A 23,040-nucleotide genomic window follows, 5' to 3' on the forward strand; every position below is an offset into this window, starting at 1 on the left:
TGTCTTTTTCTCACAAATTTGTCATTTTTCCCCCTGGTTGCAAATGTGTGACTTTTTTCCTTGCAGATTTGTGACTTTATAATCTTAGAGGATACCCAAATTTTTCCTCACAAATTTATGTTTTTTTTTCCACAAAAATTACAACTTTATTGCCTCAGGAGAAAATCAATTCCGGAAGTATAGCTGCGGCTTTGTGTATTCTGCATCTATTTGGTGCTTAATTTGTGCACGTCCTCAGAAATTAAGACGATGAGTCTAACAGATGAAATGTGCACATGAACGGCTGAGGCAACATCAGGATTATCAGCGGCAACAACACACAGTGGAACGTTTTACGAACAGGTCCATTATTACTCACATCATATGGATGTGTCACTGCCACTGCACAGTGAAAACATCAGTAAAATGTTAAGCTCATTATTTGCAGCACACAAATCCAGAGGTTCTATGCAGTCCGAGGACCCTGGGCTGCCAACTGGTGGAATACTGGCAGTTTTGTTGACAACACAGCTGGTTGTCCAAGCAAGAGCATGGTTAAGAGAATATTTCCACCCTTCTGAGTTTTAAAGAGTTAAACCCGTTGAGGCTGGATTTGGTACTCTAGTCCCGTGTGTTAGGGTTAAAGTCCGACAAAGACATCATGGTTTAATCAGCAAACCCTCGAGGGTGGAGGGTGCCAACTTGAGAAATGCCACCTGCCAACTGTCTACCACCCACCATGATTCTAACACATTAGACGAGCACAAACTGGATGTGTAAGCACAAGTAACCATGTCAGAAAGATTAAGAGACAAGCAGACAGACACAGACATTTTGACTAAAGTGTTGAGATGTAGAGACATTCAGTGTTCATGTCTCGGAGTCCTCAGCCTTTGACATCATGAGATGCCTCGGAAGAATTTATGGAGTCATGACGTCGCAAAACACAGGCTTTTGGTGATAGCCACATTGTTAAATAGACTGACTGCATTTATGTAGCACTCTTCCATCTATATCAGAAGCTCAAAGCGCTTTACAGTAATGCCTCACATTCAGTCCGATGTGAGGGTGCTGCCACACAAGGTGCTCACGACACATCGGGACAACTTGGGGATTAAGAACCTTACCCAAGGGCCCTTAGGGATTTTCGGGCCAGATGTGGGTTTGAACCGAGGATCCTCTGGTCTTGAGCCCACTGCTTAACCACTAGACCATCACCTCCAATCATTGTTGCAGGAGAACAAAGATCTAACTGTTTCAGTTCATGGTGTGTCCTGTCTTAGTGAATGGTTGTGAGACACTAACCAATGATGCAAGCTGATGGCTGGATGTCTTTGGTACTACGTCTCTTTGAGGGATCCTTGGGTAGCCCTGGTTTGACTGTGCCATTGACATTTTAGCCATATGGCACACTTCTCTGGGCAAGATCTAGCATGCAGGTGCCTCACTGTCGAGGGCCCCAATGGCTTTTCACTTGGTATTTGGCAGATAGATGGTCCCTTTTGGAGACCTGGGTATAGATCAGTTGTCTACCTGGGTGATTGGCATCGAGAATCCAAGGTGGTTCCAACCAGCACAAGCTCTCAGACTTGACCTGACCTTGATGACCCATAAAATAAGACTGTGGTCTCTACCAAACAGGCATAGGTCCGCACTCATCCGACCTGAGGAAGAGGGACCTCGGTCCTTTGACGTCCTTCTCGCTGTAACACTTGACGCTAGGCTTGAAGATAAAAGGGTTGGTGCCGAGGTCGTTGTCGGGGGAGACCGAGCCGTACTCGCTGCTACTGCTGGTGTCCTCCACCACCACTGGCACTGGCAGGGAGATGCTGCGTAGATACTCTGAAGGACAAAAACAAGGAGTTAAAGTGCTGATGGCAAAACAACGAGAAAATCAGAAATCTGATTCTAATGGGTCATTTTGGAGTTTTGTCCGAGTTATTGGGCAGAAAGACGACAGTCAGAGAGGACAAATAAGGGTTCATACAGACATTGTAGTATTTGGAACAGCATGTCTACCATTTCTATTTTAAGTACTTTGAAAGGGCAAAGTCGTGTTCAGCAGGTGGCTACATAGCAGGAAAAAAAAAAGTGCAGCCTAGATACTCCTCAGCAGATGTTTGGTGGGTTACGGTTAGAATCGTGTATGAAGAAGGACCTCTAGTGGCAAATATGCTGAAAATGTAAAGTAGTGAATGTAACTCACCTGAACCTGGTGACAGAGCTGCAGGAAAATACAAAACAAAGTATTGATCAGCTTGGATCAGAAAACAATTCTACATCACCTTCTTTGAGTAATATTCACATGTACAGAGAATGCCACAATATTTTTTTCTTCCACAATGCTCTTGTCCTGGTCTGGGGCTATTTTGGAATTGAAAAAAAATGAATGGTGTGTTTTGTGTGTGTGTGTTTTTTTTTTGTGTTTTTTTTACGAAAAGTGTTGATTCATGAAGATTTTAAGTGCTGCCTTAGGAAGACTTGGATGGATGCATGCCCTTTTTAAATTTTTAATAAAATTCTATTTTGCTTGATTTAAAAATGGCATGCACCCAATCAAGTCTTCTTAAGGCGGCACTTAAAATCATGAATCAGCTGCTGATTCATGAAGATTTTAAGTGGGGGACTATAGCACTTGAAATGCTACTGTGTGTGCAACATATAATTTGTTCCTATAATTTTGTCAACTCCAGCACATGAGATAAATAATTAACCTGTTCATTCCTACATCTGCATCCATGTGTCTCTAAGCAAAAGAAAAAAAAAAAAATTGTGCTCAATAAATGTATTTCAGTGTTTGTTATTATTCACATAAATAGACAATAATAACAACATCTGTCAGCCAGTGTCACTCTTGATTAAACACACTCTGTGCATGCTCAACTTGGTGCACAAACTACTCAAACGTGGGAGCAAATTAATCAAATTGTATCTTGTGCATGCGCAGTACCCTTTTGAGTGCTCCAAAATGTGGCCACATTATATTTTTATCACCACAGATGAACCGCTCACAGTCTCGTCCTTCTTCACTGCACAGACACTTTAACGTGTCCACTGTTATTGTGTATTTTTTCGTCAATATGCTTGTGAGTTCAGTTGATGCATTTATGATTCGATAGCATTACTTTGCAGTTCCAGCAACACAGGAAAAATATCAACATGGCCTTTTAAACCCTTACTAACAATCTACCAAAATTTCATATGCACCTGTGACGCTACTCTTGCTTTTCCTCTTGCGACTGGTGACTGTGAGGAATTCATCAGTGAGGAGGTCGAAAGCTGTTGCACGACGATCCGGGTCGGGCTCGAAGCAGCGCAGGATGAAGGCCTTGGCTTCCAGGGACATGGAATCTGGAATCTCTGGGTGGATTTTAAACATGCCCACCTGCAGAAAAGTACAAACCAACAACATATTCAAGAGTGGGATGTGAGATCTACAGTTGTGGTTGGCGGTTTGCATACGCTCATCACAGACATGAATGTCATAGCAGCAGTCAGTTTGTAATTATTTCTTTGAACTATTTGCTTTCTGCGGCAGAATGATGGTGCAACATGCATCTTTAAAAAAAAAAAAAAAATTAGTGCTCGGGTGCAATCAATCCATCAGCGTGCTGTCTTCTCATCCTCCATTGGTAATAGAAATGAAAGCTGGCCAAAGAAAAAGTAACAGAGCAGTGATAGATATGACGAGATTCCACTGTGACGTCCACGTCCGTTAAGAGCTTCACTCTAATGCTGCATTCGAGACGACTCTGAAATCTCTTAGCACTGACATCTCACTACAGGAAGGCATTCGTTATTCACACTGGTTGCTTTACTATAAGCAGAGACTTGAAATTGCCCATAGGTGTGAATGTAAGGTGGAACAAATGTTGCCCTGTGATACACAAATTTAAGAATGGATATTGTAGGTCCTACTTATTGGTATTATAGACAAACACTTTGTACAAGATCCCAATCCAAAGCAACTTTTAATAACCTGTAAGGCTGAAAGTCCGTAATTAACCTGGTGATTGGTCACAACTGGTGTGTCTCACCTTGAACATGGCAGCTTGTGGTTCCCCCAGTTCATAGAAAGGTGGTTTCCCAGTTGCCATCTCAATGATGGTGCAGCCCAGAGACCAGATATCCGCTGGCTTCCCGTAGCCCCTGGGTCCCTTGTCTATAATTTCGGGAGCCATATACTGTAGTGTGCCTGAAAAACAACAAAACAGCACCTTTTTAAGATGGCAAACATGAAATGGAAAGATTTCTTGATCGTGTTTTTGAAAATATCAGTCAAATATTGACTGATATCGGCAGGATTTGAGTGTTTGAGCGGGTGTCGCCGAATACGGTCCTGTTTCAGGCAAAATGTTGATACAGTCCACCTAAGCTGCTGGTTTTGTTAGGAATACATACGTTCATAATTGAATATGTTAATCAATGTTGGAGGTTTCGAGGCTGATTTTTTGATGCCTTGGACTCGGCCTCGCCATGCAATGACTTGGTCTTGGTCTCGGCATCATGTGGCCTCCAAGAATAAGCCGAGGCCGGCTTGCCTCTACTGGTGGTTGGCTCTCACTGCGGTATTGTATCACTTCCTGTTCCGGAGCACAGTGGTGTGTTGCTGTATCTGTTAGCTGTTTAATCTGCGCAGTTAGATTGATCTAGTTAACTAGATAACGATTTGTTTCACAGTGTAATCTTCACGTGCCTTAACTAAAGCACTCCCTCTGCTGAATCACCTCTAAATTATTTACACATTATTCACTTTGTGTGTTTTTAGGAATCCGCTAGCCTAGCGCAGCTACTAGCTCTTAGCTGATTTAGCATGGCGGCTTCTCCTGTCTCTCCTGCACTTTTCTGCTCTGGGTGTGAAATGTTTAGTTATTCCTCGGCCTCCTTTAGCAGTAATGGTACTTGTAATAAGTGTAGCTTATTCGTAGCTTTGGAGGCCAGGCTGGGCGAATTGGAGACTCGGCTCCGCACCGTGGAAAATTCTACAGCTAGCCAGGCCCCTGTAGTCGGTGCGGACCAAGGTAGCTTAGCCGCCGTTAGTTCCCTTCCAGCAGATTCTGAGCAGCCGGGAAAGCAGGCCGACTGGGTGACTGTGAGGAGGAAGCGTAGCCCAAAACAGAAGCCCCGTGTACACCGCCAACCCGTTCACATTTCTAACCATTTTTCCCCACTCGGCGACACACCCGCCGAGGATCAAACTCTGGTTATTGGCGACTCTGTTTTGAGAAGTGTGAAGTTAGCGACACCAGCAACCATAGTCAATTGTCTTCCGGGGGCCAGAGCAGGCGACATTGAAGGAAATTTGAAACTGCTGGCTAAGGCTAAGCGTAAATTTGGTAAGATTGTAATTCACGTCGGCAGTAATGACACCCGATTACGCCAATCGGAGGTCACTAAATTAACATTGAATCAGTGTGTAACTTTGCAAAAACAATGTCAGACTCTGTAGTTTTCTCTGGGCTCCTCCCCAATCGGACCGGGAGTGACATGTTTAGCTGCATGTTCTCCCTGAATTGCTGGCTGTCTGAGTGGTGTCCAAAAAAAATGAGGTGGGCTTCATAGATAATTGGCAAAGCTTCTGGGGAAAACCTGGTCTTGTTAGGAGAGACGGCATCCATCCCACTTTGGATGGAGCAGCTCTCATTTCTAGAAATCTGGCCAATTTTCTTAAATCCTCCAAACCGTGACTATCCAGGGTTGGGACCAGGAAGCAGAGTTGTAGTCTTACACACCTCTCTGCAGCTTCTCTCCCCCTGCCATCCCCTCATTACCCCATCCCCGTAGAGACGGTGCCTGCTCCCAGACCACCAATAACCAGCAAAAATCTATTTAAGCATAAAATTCAAAAAGAAAAAATAATATAGCACCTTCAACTGCACCACAGACTAAAACAGTTAAATGTGGTCTATTAAACATTAGGTCTCTCTCTTCTAAGTCCCTGTTGGTAAATGATATAATAATTGATCAACATATTGATTTATTCTGCCTAACAGAAACCTGGTTACAGCAGGATGAATATGTTAGTTTAAATGAGTCAACACCCCCGAGTCACACTAACTGTCAGAACGCTCGTAGCACGGGCCGGGGCGGAGGATTAGCAGCAATCTTCCATTCCAGCTTATTAATTAATCAAAAACCCAGACAGAGCTTTAATTCATTTGAAAGCTTGACTCTTAGTCTTGTCCATCCAAATTGGAAGTCCCAAAAACCAGTTTTATTTGTTATTATCTATCGTCCTCCTGGTCGTTACTGTGAGTTTCTCTGTGAATTTTCAGACCTTTTGTCTGACTTAGTGCTTAGCTCAGATAAGATAATTATAGTGGGCGATTTTAACATCCACACAGATGCTGAGAATGACAGCCTCAACACTGCATTTAATCTATTATTAGACTCAATTGGCTTTGCTCAAAATGTAAATGAGTCCACCCACCACTTTAATCATATCTTAGATCTTGTTCTGACTTATGGTATGGAAATTGAAGACTTAACAGTATTCCCTGAAAACTCCCTTCTGTCTGATCATTTCTTAATAACATTTACATTTACTCTGATGGACTACCCAGCAGTGGGGAATAAGTTTCATTACACTAGAAGTCTTTCAGAAAGCGCTGTAACTAGGTTTAAGGATATGATTCCTTCTTTATGTTCTCTAATGCCATATACCAACACAGTGCAGAGTAGCTACCTAAACTCTGTAAGTGAGATAGAGTATCTCGTCAATAGTTTTACATCCTCACTGAAGACAACTTTGGATGCTGTAGCTCCTCTGAAAAAGAGAGCTTTAAATCAGAAGTGCCTGAATGGGAGAGCCTTCAGCTTTCAGGCTCCTCTCCTGTGGAACCAGCTCCCAATTCAAATCAGGGAGACAGACACCCTCTCTACTTTTATGATTAGGCTTAAAACTTTCCTTTTTGCTAAAGCTTATAGTTAGGGTTGGATCAGGTGACCCTGAACCATCCCTTAGTTATGCTGCTATAGACTTAGACTGCTGTGTTTCTTTCTCTTTTTGCTCTGTATGCACCACTCTGCATTTAATCATTAGTGATTGATCTCTGCTCCCCTCCACTGCATGTCTTTTTCCTGGTTCTCTCCCTCAGCCCCAACCAGTCCCAGCAGAAGACTGCCCCTCCCTGAGCCTGGTTCTGCTGGAGGTTTCTTCCTGTTAAAAGGGAGTTTTTCCTTCCCACTGTCGTTTTGACCGTTGGGGTTTTTCCGTAATTATTGTATGGCCTTGCCTTACAATATAAGGTGCCTTGGGGCAACTGTTTGTTGTGATTTGGCGCTATATAAATAAAATTGATTTGATTTGAGGCTGCTCATTTTTACTTATTTTCACACAGTTTACCTGCAAAAAAAACCACGTAATTTTATGCATATGATGACCTATGCAAGTGCAATGCTTGAAAATACCTCAAGGTTGGAAGATAACGTTCTCGTCTATTTTGGCCCCGCCTAGCTGGTGGCATGGCGACCACTTGTCTGTTGCTGTAAAACACCCACTCAGATTAAAAATGAATGGCAGCTGGTCTCTATGCCTCTTGTAGCTAATGTGAGTAAGGGTGTTGGGGTCCCAGCCATGCTTGGCAACATACTATCTGAGCACCTTCTGCTGGATAACATATGTCATGACACCATTTCCAACAGCCAAAATGTTTTTCCTGTATCGTTTATTTGATAATATAAAAATTTTCATACTGGCAAAAATAATGCAAATCCCGAAATTTGGATTTACGATCGACTGATTTGCGAAATGTTCGCAAATCAGTCGATATTATCTGCAAACTGATACATCAGTCAAGTTCTAGTGCAAACCTGAATAATTTAAACATAGAAGTTTCAAAAGGAAAAATCACAAAATATTTCAGTCAGGCAACTACAATTTGTATGAAAAATGTGTTAAAGAAATGGATGTACATGGAAGGGAAAAAAAAAAACTCTCGATGTACAGTAGTGTTCAGAATAATAGTAGTGCTATGTGACTAAAAAGATTAATGCAGGTTTTGAGTATATTTCTTATTGTTAAATGGGAAACAAGGTACCAGAAGACTAAACATTCATGATATGCACACTCTTAAGGCTATGAAATTGGGCTATTAGTAAAAAAAAAAGTAGAAAAGGGGGTGTTCACAATAATAGTAGCATCTGCTGTTGACGCTACAAACTCAAAACTATTATGTTCAAACTGCTTTTTTAGCAATCCTGTGAATCACTAAAGTAGTATTTAGTTGTATAACCACAGTTTTTCATGGTTTCTTCACATCTGCGAGGCATTAATTTTGTTGGTTTGGAACCAAGATTTTGCTGGTTTACTAGTGTGCTTGGGGTCATTGTCTTGTTGAAACACCCATTTCAAGGGCATGTCCTCTTCAGCATAAGGCAACATGACCTCTTCAAGTATTTTGACATATCCAAACTGATCCATGATACCTGGTATGCGATATATAGGTCCAACACCATAATAGGAGAAACATGCCCATATCATGATGCTTGCACATGTCTTTTATTTAACAGAGGGACTTTGCGGGGGATTCTTGCAAATAAATTAGCTTCACACAGGCATCTTCTAACTGTCACAGCACTTACAGGTAACTCCAGACTGTCTTTGATCATCCTGAGCTGATCAATGGGTGAGCCTTTGCCATTCTGGTTATTCTTCTATCCATTTTGATGGTTGTTTTCCGTTTTCTTCCACGTGTCTCTGGTTTTTTTGTCCATTTTAAAGCATTGGAGATCATTGTAGATGAATAGCCTATAATTTTTTGCACCAGCGTATAAGTTCTCCCCTCTCCAATCAACTTTTTAATCAAACTACACTGTTCTTCTGAACAATGTCTTGAACGTCCCATTTTCCTCAGGCTTTCAAAGAGAAAAGCATGTTCAACAGGTGCTGGCTTCATCCTTAAATAGGGGACACCTGATTCACACCTGTTTGTTCCACAGAATTGACGAACTCACTGACTGAATGCCACACTACTATTATTGTGAACACCCCCTTTTCTACTTTTTTTTACTAATAGCCCAATTTCATAGCCTTAAGAGTGTGCATATTATGAATGTTTGGTCTTGTTGGATTTGTGAGAATCTACTGAATCTACTGGTACCTTGTTTCCCATGTAACAATAAGAAATATACTCAAAACCTGGATTAATCTTTTTAGTCACATAGCACTACTATTATTCTGAACACTACTGTAGATGGGTTGCAAATTTAACCATTTTGTGGTGGCGACTGTTCTTGCAAATGACCAGTTTGCTTCCAAGTGGTTGCAAAGCGCGTAGGGTTTCGTGAAAGGAGCAGCGACAAAGAGCCTGTTGAATCTCAGCTCGGTCCAAAGTAACATGTTCGGCTCGACATTCAAAGAACTCCTTTGTTCTAATAATAGTCTGCTGCATATGTGCTGCTTTTAGAAACTAATCTACTGTGTTGAAATGGGCAGGGACATGTTACAGCAGGAAAAAAAAAAAAAAAAAACAACTATAAAAAGCAGAAGCGGTTTCCTGAAACGGCTCCACCACCCAGTCTACGTTCCTGTCTGCTCCAATCAGCTGCCAAACGGTCTAATCTGAGAGGTCACGCTGAGCTACAATCAGCCTCTGTGTGGGCAACATCACGCAGGCACAAACACGCCTGAGTCGTGCCAAAGCCACCGTCTCTGACTGGAACAACTCAGCAAGCACGAGTCGGCTACTCGCCGTAATATTTACAGGAATCTTAGGATCTAAAAGTGCCGACAGACTGGGACACATGGTGTTGTCTGTATGGGGTTCATTCGCACCTCAGCATCAGCGAGTCGAGCTGCAACGACACACTCCTGTAGTGTTTCTGTTAAGGCCTCATGGTTCAACAAAGTTTGACAGCCAGGAAGGCAAAGGAATATTTTTTTTTGTTGAACTTGATTGTCATTGGTGATGCAGAAGTAATGTGAACACTGCGTGTGCACCACCAACAGCAAACCTGCATGAACCGGCACCAAGGACGCTGATAAAACACACTGAGTCACTCTGTGCAAACATGAATTCAGGATTAATTCATCACAACATCTCAATGAATATATTAATCAAACAGAACCAGATGCTATACTTTTATACAATGTTGAGGTCAGGTCCAGGAGCACGCAATGGTGCAAAATCACTAATGGCCATTGGGCAAGGTCCTTAATCCCCTAGTTGCTCCCGGTGTGTAGTGGGCGCCTTGCATGGCAGCACCCTGACATCAGGGTGAATATGAGGCATTATTGTAAAACACTTTGAGCATCTGATGCAGATGGAAAAGTGCTATATAAATGCAGTCCATTTACTATTTTTACCATTTTAATGTACAATTTATTGTTGTAAGTTGCAGAGCTGGTGCTGTCTTGTCTGTATGTAGTTTGTTTTGTTGCAATTGTGAAGGCATTTATGTGCATGATATTGACTCCAACACAAATTTCCCAACATCCCAACATTTTTTTTTAGAATGCGTTGCAAGACCTAAACACAGGAATGGATTAACAAATGATCTAAAGAGGACCACATAAAACATCTTGGGTTCATACTGTCTGCAATGACATACGAGGTAGAAGTCAAACTACCGGTGAATACAAGAATTACTGCAGGGGTTTAATTGGCATTTTTCTTATCGTCCCAACTATTTTTTTTTATTTATTTTTTTTGCGATTTGGAGTCATAGTTATTCAACAGTCCAACTCCATTCAAGCAGTTTCAAAGATGGCTACCTTGACCTATTTTAAGAGGTATTTTAAAATGTTACATTCTGTTTCATTCTGTTCCTTTTTTTTTTTTGAGTGGCGGGGCTGACAGCCAATCAGAGTAGAACAGCATTGTGATGTCAGTGGCAGGTTGCTGTAAAGCTGCTTCATTTATGTGTTTATGACATGTTTCTCATATATTCTGTAAACACTAGCGAGAAATAAACAGTTTTAAAAAAGAAAACTGTTTTTGGAACCTGATAACACCACTGGAGTGATTTAGAAGACAGTTCGCAGACGTTAGTGTGGTGACGTCACAAGCTAGCTGCAAACTCCGTTTTGTTTGTGTGTAAATATAACCTCTTTGTCATATATTATGTAAAGGGCAGTGAGAAATAAACGCTTTTAAAACTGAAAACACTGTTTTGTAACCTGATAACACCACTGGAGTGATTTAGAAGACAGTTCGCAGACGTTAGTGTGGTGACGTCACAAGCTAGCTGCAAACTCCATTTTGTTTGTGTGTATAACCTCTTTGTCATATATTATGTAAAGGGCAGTGAGAAATAAACGCTTTTAAAACTGAAAACACTGTTTTGTAACCTGATAACACCACTGGAGTGATTTAGAAGACAGTTCGCAGACGTTAGTGTGGTGACGTCACAAGCTAGTTGCAAACTCCATTTTGTTTGTGTGCAACTATAACCTCTTTGTCATATATTATGTAAAGGGCAGTGAGAAATAAACGCTTTTAAAACTGAAAACACTGTTTTGTAACCTGATAACACCACTGGAGTGATTTAGAAGACAGTTCGCAGACGTTAGTGTGGTGACGTCACAAGCTAGCTGCAAACTCCGTTTTGTTTGTGTGTAACTATAACCTCTTTGTCATATATTATGTAAAGGGCAGTGAGAAATAACGCTTTTAAAACTGAAAACACTGTTTTGTAACCTGATAACACCACTGGAGTGATTTAGAAGACAGTTCGCAGACGTTAGTGTGGTGACGTCACAAGCTAGCTGCAAACTCCATTTTGTTTGTGTGTAACTATAACCTCTTTGTCATATATTATGTAAAGGGCAGTGAGAAATAAACGCTTTTAAAACTGAAAACACTGTTTTGTAACCTGATAACACCACTGGAGTGATTTAGAAGACAGTTCGCAGACGTTAGTGTGGTGACGTCACAAGCTAGCTGCAAACTCCGTTTTGTTTGTGTGTAAATATAACCTCTTTGTCATATATTATGTAAAGGGCAGTGAGAAATAAACGCTTTTAAAACTGAAAACACTGTTTTGTAACCTGATAACACCACTGGAGTGATTTAGAAGACAGTTCGCAGACGTTAGTGTGGTGACGTCACAAGCTAGCTGCAAACTCCATTTTGTTTGTGTGTAACTATAACCTCTTTGTCATATATTATGTAAAGGGCAGTGAGAAATAAACACTTCTAAAACTGAACACACTGTTTTTGTAACCTGATAACAGCTCTGGAGTGATTTAGAAGACAGTTCGCAGACATTAGTGTGGTGACGTCACAAGCTAGCTGCAAACTCCGTTTTGTTTGTGTGTATAACCTCTTTGTCATATATTATGTAAAGGGCAGTGAGAAATAAACACTTCTAAAACTGAAAACACTTTTTGTAACCTGATAACACCACTGGAGTGATTTAGAAGACAGTTCGCAGACATTAGTGTGGTGACGTCACAAGCTAGCTGCAAACTCCGTTTTGTTTGTGTGTATAACCTCTTTGTCATATATTATGTAAAGGGCAGTGAGAAATAAACACTTCTAAAACTGAAAACACTGTTTTTGCAACTTAATAACACCTCTGGAGTGATTTAGAAGACAGTTCGCGGACGTTAGTGTGGTGACATCACAGGCTAGCTGCAAACTCCATTTTAATTTTGTGTAAATATAACCTATTTGTCACATATTATGTAAAGGGCAGTGAGAAATAAACACTTTTAAAACTGAAAACACTGTTTTTGTAACCTGATAACACCTCTGGAGTGATTGAAAAGACATTTCATGGACATCAGCGTGCACACTATCTTCCGCTAACTCAAAACTAAATTCTGCTCTTGTCAAAAGGTCATAAACGTAAATATTGTTTATGATTGATTGATTGATAAATAGAGGTGCTTTACTGAAAAATTGACAATAAATTGACAAATGTACAAATTGTAAGTAAAACAACAGGATATTAATGCAAATAACAAATGTATAATTATATATATATATATATATATATATATATATATATATATATACACACACAAACGTATGCATACACACTTTGCACTGGAATACCAATTAAACAATTGCAAATTATAAAGAAGCCAATGCTCATATGGCTGAGGGTATTTTAGCATTGCGTTATATTTGTTATTAATACAGACTGCAGTAATGTGTAAAGTAAATAAATTATTAAACACTTCTTGATGCTGACATGTTTCAGTTTTCCCCAGCATGATAGCACTTAAATGAAAAGGAAAGTGATACCTTTACAAAGGATTAGTGGAATAAACTGCAATAATAACGACCTTGCAGTCACTTTATTAATTAAGAGGCAGAACTTTATTCTTGGAGCTCAGCAGAGCTTGAAGACATCTTTATGTCGGTTAGTTCACATTTACCTGTAAAAGTCTCAGTGCACGGGTTGATCCCAGCCAATCTCTTGGATGTCCCAAAATCAGATATCTTTAAGACACCGCTGTAGGTGTTGATGAGAACGTTATCACCCTGTTGATAAAAAGGACATGCATGAGAAGAGTTCAGGAAATCAACATTTTAACACTGAAAGTCTATAGAAGACCTGTACTTCCACTGCAAATCCTTGTTCTTTGGTGACACTTGAGGTATTTTTGAATTGCACACAAATTTCTACCCAAAAATTGGGTGTTTTTTCCAATCCAGTGTGCACCAACCTTGACACATATATGAAGGTGGATTCCATAATTGCCCAGCAAGGTTAGTTTTGCTAGAGGTCAATCAATCGAGCCCAGGTCATGTCTCACTGCCTGAAGTACAATTTTGGATCAATTTCCCAAAGTGGCAGTGGATAGTGACATGTAATCCATCGTATTTATCTTGATGGAAACATTATCTGTGTAGTTTACGTTGAGTCACCTTGATGTCTCTGTGAGCGATCTGGTTGTCATGCAGGTATTTTAGTCCCTCCAGGATCTGCCGTGTGTAGAAGCCGATGGTGGGCTCATTGTTTTTCAGAGGACCCCACTTAGACCTCAGCAGAGCGGACAGACTCCCTGGACAGTACAGGATACAGAATCACAAATATCAACACACTTGATCTGGCATTCGCTGCACTACCTGGTCTAAGATGTATTTCGATGACTTTAGATCAAGATTTATTTAGATTTTGCAAATATTTTTTCACTTTCAAATGTAAGAAATTATTATTTTTTTAATGTCATGATAAAATCCCAATATTTAAAAGCAGGAATTTTCTGTTTCAGCCAAATTGTTATAGTTAACAAGATATTTGTCCTTTAGGACCAGTAGCTCCTGCCAGTAGAGTAGGAGGACAGTTTTCTCAGACGTTCCTGGATTTGGCCCAGAAAAAGGAGGTCCAGGTCGATGTCCTGTGAGTTCTTGTGAGGAAGCTGTGAAATGAATTCAAGTACCGTAATGTCATTAGTCTGCGATGATTTAGCATCAAGTAATGGAATAGTGAAAGACTATTTCTATCCCTTGACCCTAGAATAGACCCAGAAAAGGTCAGACAAGCTTGATGCCCTTTGAACTCCTTGTAGAAGGTTGTGACATGAACTTATACCCCAAATACCTTGGATCTGTAACAATTTGGTGTCAAGTACCAATTCACCAACAGATAAATTCCATTTCCATAACGGAAGCGCTGTGACGGCACAAGCTAAAGACTTGTTAGCATCTTAAAAAAGAGTCAATTTAATGTATTTGTGAGTTCTCAGTTATTTTGGAAGGAGTCAGAGGAGTGTTTATCTCTTGTGGAAAACAAATTCTTTCTGCAGATGATTATCATGCAAACTTGTTTGCGTCTATCGTCTCACCTCCAGGCACCTGTTCCATGAAAATCTTGATGAAACCATTTTCGCTGATGGAGCCGAGATACTGGACGATGTTTTTGTGCTTGAGGTGTTTGTGGAGGGCAATCTCCTCGTGGAGGGGTTGAGAGTACCTGCATTAAAATGAAACAAAATACATTTGGGGGCCTATGAGGCGTTCATCTCCAAAATACGTAAGGCCCATGATAAAACCAGCAAAATGTGGATATATTTCATGTCATTTTTTAAAGAAAAAGACTCTGCTATCATCAAAATTCCATGATTGTGCCATTGATTATTTTACACATTATATATTGTTGGTTATTTTAACTTTTAATTTGTTTCCTTTGTTGGGATGTTATAATCTTTTTGTTGTGTGAAAAAGGAAAATTAATAAAAACTTGAATGACAAAAAAAAAAACAAACAAACAAAAAAAAACAACTAAACAAAATACATTTGGGCAATGAATACACTTTTATGTTGCATCACAATATAGCAGTGAATGAATTTAATTAGACTTGACATCACCTCTGTTACTGGGTAACAAACCAACAGGTGAGGTGTTCTTTAGTTGTGTGGAAATGAAATTCAATATGGCACGGCCACATCCATTTTCGAAAGGAACCTTCCTCTAGCCTCCCCCAGATCACCAACAAAAAATGGCTTCAAACAGACGCGGCCTTCTTTAGTTATTGTGTAGAAACTAAAAGTTTGCAGACGGATGACCGGATGGACAGTGCGAAAACATAATAATCCCCAACTTCATTGAGTGTGGCCTCTGACCAGGGCTCTCCATCTCTTTTATTACTCTTGGACCTCTCAGCCGCTTTCGACACTGTGGACCATTCTATTCTCCTCCACCGATTGCAATACTTTATTGGCATTTCCCACACGGCACTCCAGTGGTTTCGGCCCTACCTGACTGACAGATCTGAGTATGTGGCTCTGGGGGAAGCCAGGTCGAGGCCCCACACTGTCACCTGTGGAGTACCTCAGGGGTCAGTCCTCAGCCCCACATTATTCTCCATCTACATGCTCCCCCTGGGCCACATCATCAGCAGGCATGGAGTTGCCTTTCATTGCTATGCTGATGATACTCAGTTCTATGTCAGGTTGGACACTACATTGCCCTCACTTTCATTAACTGCTCTTACTGCCTGCTTGGAGAAGATGGGGGCGTGGATGAATGACAATTTTCTTCAGCTTAACAGTAATAAAACCGAAGGTGTGCTCATTGGGACCCCTTACCAACTTCGGTCTTTGCCTCTGACTGTTTTTTCATTTACCGGCCACAGCATTCCCTTAAATTCCTCTGTCACTAACCTTGGGGTACAGTTGGATCCCCACCTGTCATTTGACATCCACATCCAGCACCTCTGCAAAACTACATTCTTTCATCTCCGGAACATTGCCAAACTCCGTCCCTTCCTTTCCTTACCCCATGCTGAGAAACTGGTCCATGCTTTTGTCTCCTCCAGGCTGGACTATTGCAATGCACTCCTCATTGGGATACCTGGCAGGAGCCTGCAGAGACCGCAGTATATTCAGAACTGCGCTGCTAGGATCCTGACAAGGGTGCGGAGGTTCACGCACATCACACCCATCCTTAAAAACCTTCACTGGCTCCCTGTTAGGTTCAGGATTGAATATAAGATCTGTCTCCTGACCTATCAGTGTGTCTATGGCGGCGCTCCGGTGTACCTTAAAGATCTGATTAGTCCTTACAATCCATCACATCACCTGCGCTCTTATGACAGTCACCAACTCCAGTTTTCAAAGGCCATACTCCGCACTATGGGAGATAGGGCCTTCCAGACGGCTGCACCTGACTGTGGAATGCTCTTCCCTACCATCTAAGACTGCCACAGTCAGCTGAAACTTTTAAAAAACACTTAAAGACATACTTGTTCTTAAAAGCTTTTTCTCAATTGTTTTTTTCTACCCCCATTCTACTGTGTTTTATTGTATTTTTATGGTAGCGCCTTGAGATTTGCTTGCCAAATGTAAGGCACTTTATAAATAAAATGTATTATTATTATTATTATTATAATAATTAATGAAAAACAGTCAAATATAATTAGTGCAACCATAAACGGATGTTATGAGTGGATATTGTTCAGAATGAGGGAAGTGGAGCTTGTGGAGTACCTGAGGAGAATACTGTATCCACCAGCACCACAACCCCTTGAGGCTCCATCAGCAGGTACCGCCTCACACTATGCCAACACTTCGCAACAATTATACTATGCCACATGAGTCACACTCTGCCTGTTCTACAATTTACATCCCCCCTCAGGATTATTTACACAAATTTGACATTTTTGTCATCGTGAACTCCCCACTGACTTGCTGATTACTGGAATGAGTGACGGTAAAATAATTCAGTTCGAGAGACTCCGAACACAGAGGAGACGTGGCGGAACAAAGCAGTGGGTGGGAATTCACCGGCACTTCTCTCCACAACCCTGTCACTCAAACCAAGTTCCTAGAACATTACAAACAGTGGAGCTAAATTTGTCTTGACTTGAGAATCAGCCACAAAAATCCTGGCACCAGAGAGTTCCAAAGTCCCAGCAGGAGGATCAGCTTTATACAAGTACTCAAAGTAGGTGGTCTAATGGGACAATACAGCAGAGCAGAGGCATCTGTCAGGTCCCAGCCATCACCCACCATGACTGAGACGGGACAAATAATAAGAAAGACATTTGTCATTGCACATACATCCAATAAAATTTGCACTCTGTATTTAACCCATCATAATTACAGTTTGACACAATTCAACCACTAGGAGCAGTGGGCAGCCACAGTCCGACCGTTTCCAGATGTAGAGATGCTGCCTTGGTTAGGAGCAGACTCTAAATAAGCATATATAAGGTGTATAGGAGTGTAGAATCCGGTTAGTACTTGGATGGGAGACCTCTTTGGAACACCAGTGGCTGTGTGTGTTTCTCCAGGCAACACTGGAGTTGCGTCAGGAAGGGCATCCAGGGTAAAACGTACCAATTACCAGTGCGGATCTGGCTGTATCCCTGTGGCGACCCTGAACAAAAAAAAACGGGAGCAGCCAAATGGACAACAGCATATCTGTAGGAACAAATCACTTGCATTCTTCTCTAATTAGGCCAAGTGTCACTGGACCCCAGATACAGAGTCACCTGATCACATATTCCTCTAACAAACAAACATCTCCTTATCTCCCCTCAGGGCAATCATCTTAGCTTCCTATGCAGCCTAGAAATGGCATTTAGCCATGTGCTACGACTGATATTTGAGGGTGTTCTGAGTATTACATGTTTGCTAATGAAAACCAAGAAACAGAACACTGCAGTAACCCATTCCAGAAGACTGCATCAGCCAAATTTTACAATATGATGCAAATGAAAGAAGGCATTTCACGTATCCTCCTACACGGAATGCTAATGACACACCATACAAACATTCTTACACTTCTGGTGGCTGAGACCAGGAAGTTATTAAAAGCCTGAATCTTAGTCTTGATCCAGGACAATCCAGAAAGCCAGAACACACCCCTGAGGAACGCCAGTTTTCACTAAAAACATGCTCCTTCCTCACTGCGACTTGGGTTCCTCCTGTTGATGACTCTCAACTGTTTTCTTCTCACAAAATTCTTTGTAATTCTATGGAACTTCAGGCCCCATTCTTTGTCTGTGCACTTATTCATACATCCATAAACTTGCCCATTGTCCGTTTCGAAGTTGATCCCAAAAACGTTTGCGTTAATGTGATTATTGCAGTTGCAAGTTATCTGTACCGATGGCCAAACTACGTTTAGGAGCGGGATATCCTGGGAAGTGACACTGCATTGAATTCTGTTTATATAAATAAATGTTGCTTTACAAAACCGGATCTAAGCCTGCGGGTGACACATGCCCGACACTACCTAAACAGCAAAAGATGAACACTAAAAATGACAAAAGAAAGGACAGTGGCCTTTTCGCTCAAAGAGAAACTCACCTGCTGTCTCTCTCTGGAATCTCTTTGATGGCAATCCGCACCTGGTTGCTGAGGTCTCGGCCAGCGTAAACCACTCCGAATGTGCCTTTTCCCAGAATCACCCTCTCCCCGTGCTCATCGTACTCATAGTCGTACTGCGAAGACAAGCACAGTGCGCACACAGCCATAATTCTAAGAATAATCTGCTTGTAAAGTTTGGCACAGGGTGTAAAGGGGTTGGATTTACTGTGTGCATTAAGCACAGGCATGTTGCAGTTCAAATACAACAACAGAGTGTCACCTGTCATTGCTTTCAAACAGAAGTATGGCACAGCCTAGTGGAAAAAGACCCGACACAAGTGACATAAGACTGGAAACTCATTTGACAGTTGGATTAACAGATTGAACATTCCGTTCTTTATGGCTGGTTGCAGCCGTTATGTGTAAAAACTGTTCACTGACCACTGGCTGGGTGCACGAGGTGCAGTTGTTGCAGTTTTGAGATGGACCTCACGTGCAAATTCTGACGGTCATGAACTTTGGGTCGTGCCCAAAAGAACAAAGTCACAAATACAAGCGGTGGAAAAGAGATGGTATTTTGTTTTACACTCAGGGACAGGGTACGAATCTCAAACATCCAGGAGGGAATTGGTTCTCTGCATCAAAAGGAGCCAGTTCAGGTGATTTGGGCATCTGATGAGGATGCTCCCTGGTCATCTCCCTAGGGAGGTCTTCCAGGCACATTCAACTAGTAGGAGGCCTTGGGGACACACTGGCGGGATTATATGTCCCAACTGGCTTGGAAACGCCTCCAGATCCTCCAGAACAGTTATGGGACTTGACTGAAGACAGGAAAGTGTGTGCTGAGCTACTTGCCCTTCTGCCACCGTGCCCCAGATCCAAATAATTGACAGAAAATGAATGAATGATAGTGTGTTAGCCCACAATCACTCTTGGGATCTAAACCAACTCTCATGTAGATCCCACATGTCTCATTCCTGGCTGAATTTTGGATGATGTATGGATGGATGTGTTGCCACCCTGTGGCTTAGTTTGCACCCAGATTATTCAGATTCTAAATAGGACAGTGGAGTTTAAGACATGCCCTAAATGCATTTTGCAATGCACTTTCAGTTGCAGGCCTAAAGTACTGGATGTAAAGGGACTTTGCCGAAGGCTTCACCTCAGGGAGCTTTAGTGGCCGCTGTTTGCTGTGCTCTCCGACAGGTTTATACTAATCCATTAACAAACCGGAAAATGTTTCACTTGTGCCCGTTTACATAATACTGCGTGCCTGGGGCACTTCAGTTTAAACGGTAGGACAACTAACACTCTGATTGGCTGCTATCACATTCGGGCTATAAAACACTCATGAATAATGAACACTTGTGAGCACTGTGCCAAACTTTGTGTCGGTATTTCCAGCTGCTTAAGTAGCAGCATGCACTCGGACACACCCCAAATGGACCACTGAACACATCAGTGTTGATTCAACTCTCTACAAAAGCAATTTAACTCTGTGAAAGTGCCATTTTAGTGCTCACTAAGGAAAAAGTAATTTTTGTGAAAATACTGTGATTTTAGTTGTAGTGTAAAAGTAATGAGGTAACACTGGGTGTTAGAAAGTTAACACTATTAAAGTGTGTTTATTTTAACACTGTGCAAAGTGTAACTAAATCAGAACCACTTCTGCATGTAACACTTTGGACTGCTTTTGATCCACATGATGTAACTTTAATAAACTGAAGATTTTGCTGTCTACTCTTCAGGTAACAATTTAAAGCATAACGAAGAATAATGCAAACAAACAAAGAAACAATCCCACGACCTCTGTGAAGCTCCTACCTCTAACGTGTCGGTGTCACAGTCTCCATCCTCTGGACTTTTCCAGGCCTCCTGTGTTATGCTGTTGACCAGATCACAGAATCTGCAGAGAGAAAGCAGGTCAGCACGTGAGGTCCATATGTATTTGGACAGCGACAATGTTTTGTCATTTCAGCCGTTTATCACAGCATATTACAGTTAAACGTCAAAACTGACGCTGAGCTTTTTGTGTGCTGGAATGGAAACAATATGACAGTGTGATATATCCATCTAAAGCAGGCTGTCCTCAAAAAGTGTGTGACACTGACACTGCGATCAGTTTTACCCATCTGTCCCTGCAATTGTGGTTTGCAACACATTAAAAAAAGGATAGGGGCAATTTATTCTAAATGTAACATTTAAATAATTACTTTTACAGCCAGTTTTTTTTAGAATGTCTGCAGATGGATACATGAACATTTCCAAATCACTGAATATGTCTTGGACTTCATGTCCATCAATCATTAAGAAATACGGTAACAGCACAGTATTAACAGAAACAGTACGGTACTCTTTGGTAAATCAGCATCAAGTTGCCAGTTCTCAAAATCAACCCTAATTCTCAAGACCAGGCACCTAAGTGGCTCTACTCTACTCTTTTCTACTCTTCTATTTTACTCTTCCTTTTTAGATATTTAGATATACCTTAGTCTACTAACATAGTTCCATCTTAGAATTGGAATATAATATATAAGATATACCTTACTGAATTTTCATACAGCAGGAGACAAGTGAGGGAAGCCACCAGGACAACTCCAAAGGAGTTATAGGCTTCTCCAGATGTTGTTGGAGAAACTGCAGAATGCAACTTTTGTCTACTGCATCACCAGTTACGCAGCTTCACAAGAGTATAATTTCAGCTGCAGTTTGTCAGAAGGCACATGGGAGATTAGAGCCTAGATTTGAGCTCTTATCCTGTTTTACAATCCTTCTCCTCACTCCAACATGAAGCTGCAAATGTCACACCGTCTAACAGAGTTGATTTAACACTGTTTTGAAAAGAACAGCATGTACTTACTTACTGCAGTCTTAATTTAACTCAAATTTACTTGTTAACCACTAACTATCAGGTCAGCAGCAGCTAGAATCTTCTTTAACATCACCCGCCCAACATCAAATACGCCAATTCAACGTACCAATGAATAACGGTACACTCCAAACCTGGAAATCTGGTAATTTCTCTGTATATGGAAAACAAAAACAGCAAATGATAACATGATAAATTTTCCCGTCACAGCAGTGGTGGTCTTACGTGACCGGGGTTACAGTCTGTTTACGTGCACACGTCCACACATACACAAACAAAACATGACCTTTACAGCGCTCGCTGCACATAAGCTATGAATCATCTCGCCGCGGTGCCTGCAGGTGTTCCGCAACACACGTGTGCTTGTGCTAATTGCACATATGTACAAACACGCTCCAGACTGTATCGCTTCCTCCCCCCAACCTTTCATCTGTTTCACCCCCCCCCTCTTCCTTCATCTCCCCCCAACCTCCGCCCCCCGCTTGCACCTTCACTTTTCCGTCTGTGTTATAATGAGAGCAGCGGCGTCGCCACAGCAGCAGGCATGACTCACTGACTCTCACAGCGCCGACAATCAAACTGGAAACGCTCGAGAATCTGGGGAGTCACAAACACCAAACAGTCAGTCCCTCGCACAAACGCTAGCGAGGAACACGGCGGTGTCAAAATGAAACAAGGTGTGCCTGTCGGAGCGGAGAAGTGCGAAATTTATCACTTCGACACACAGCTGACGCGAAACACTGAACTACAGACATGGAAAGAGAAGAAAAATTTACCAGAGTGGAAAACGGCAAAATGCAAAAAATTATTTACCAATATGGGGCAGAAAGTGTATAAAACATAAAGTTATATATATATATATATATATATATATCACATCCAAAATAAAGTGCTTGCTGCTTTACTTACAGTACATTCAGCAAACCAAAGTATGGTTTTGGTCACAGGTTTACATAAACCCATGAACATCAATGTCATGACATTCAATGATTTCTTTCAACTGTTCTCTTTCTGGGGCAGAATGACTCAATGATTGTGATTGAGCTTTCAGAGTCATGAGGTCACTCGTTACAGGTGCTTGGTGATGCTGATATCTTAAAGTCGAAGGTCCAGGTCCTTATGGTCCTTGTGCTTCCTGTTTTACTGAATGGTTGTGAGATTTGAACATTAACCAGTGACCTAAAGCAACAACTAGAGGTATATGGCATCAACTCTCTTCACAGGAACTTTGGGTACTGGACATTTAGTCCAGTAAATATATTGCAAAATGGGGGTCAACCTACCACTAATTGTAATAGTTTTCCCAGCTGTTGCATCTTGTTCAAAATTTCAAGCAGTACTTCTTAAAACTGTCTCAGACACCCACCCTCAACCCTTTTAAATCTCATTTTATTGCATCAAATTAACCATATAGTGATTAATAAAAGTATTTTCCATTTTAATTCGGCAGTCAGCTACTTTGGAGACTTTTAAATCACGTTT

General features: G+C 41.4%; 1 protein-coding gene across 2 annotated transcripts in view; it reads right to left on the reverse strand.

Moving 5' to 3' along the window:
• The window catches only part of map3k5 (mitogen-activated protein kinase kinase kinase 5), a 158,308-nt gene that overhangs the window by 19,190 nt on the left and 116,078 nt on the right, over window positions 1–23,040 (reverse strand). For both annotated transcript variants that reach the window (XM_034161719.1, XM_034161718.1), the window contains exons 14-22: window positions 20,514–20,595; window positions 18,690–18,823; window positions 14,720–14,847; window positions 13,800–13,936; window positions 13,307–13,412; window positions 4,017–4,174; window positions 3,187–3,364; window positions 2,186–2,203; window positions 1,644–1,821 (exon numbers count right to left, since the gene is read on the reverse strand). In XM_034161719.1, the coding sequence (XP_034017610.1) occupies window positions 1,644–1,821; window positions 2,186–2,203; window positions 3,187–3,364; window positions 4,017–4,174; window positions 13,307–13,412; window positions 13,800–13,936; window positions 14,720–14,847; window positions 18,690–18,823; window positions 20,514–20,595 (1,119 nt within the window). The remainder of the gene's footprint in view (window positions 1–1,643; window positions 1,822–2,185; window positions 2,204–3,186; window positions 3,365–4,016; window positions 4,175–13,306; window positions 13,413–13,799; window positions 13,937–14,719; window positions 14,848–18,689; window positions 18,824–20,513; window positions 20,596–23,040) is intronic.

The sequence above is a fragment of the Thalassophryne amazonica genome, chromosome 21 (assembly GCF_902500255.1).
Source record: "Thalassophryne amazonica chromosome 21, fThaAma1.1, whole genome shotgun sequence".
NCBI lineage: Eukaryota > Metazoa > Chordata > Actinopteri > Batrachoidiformes > Batrachoididae > Thalassophryne > Thalassophryne amazonica.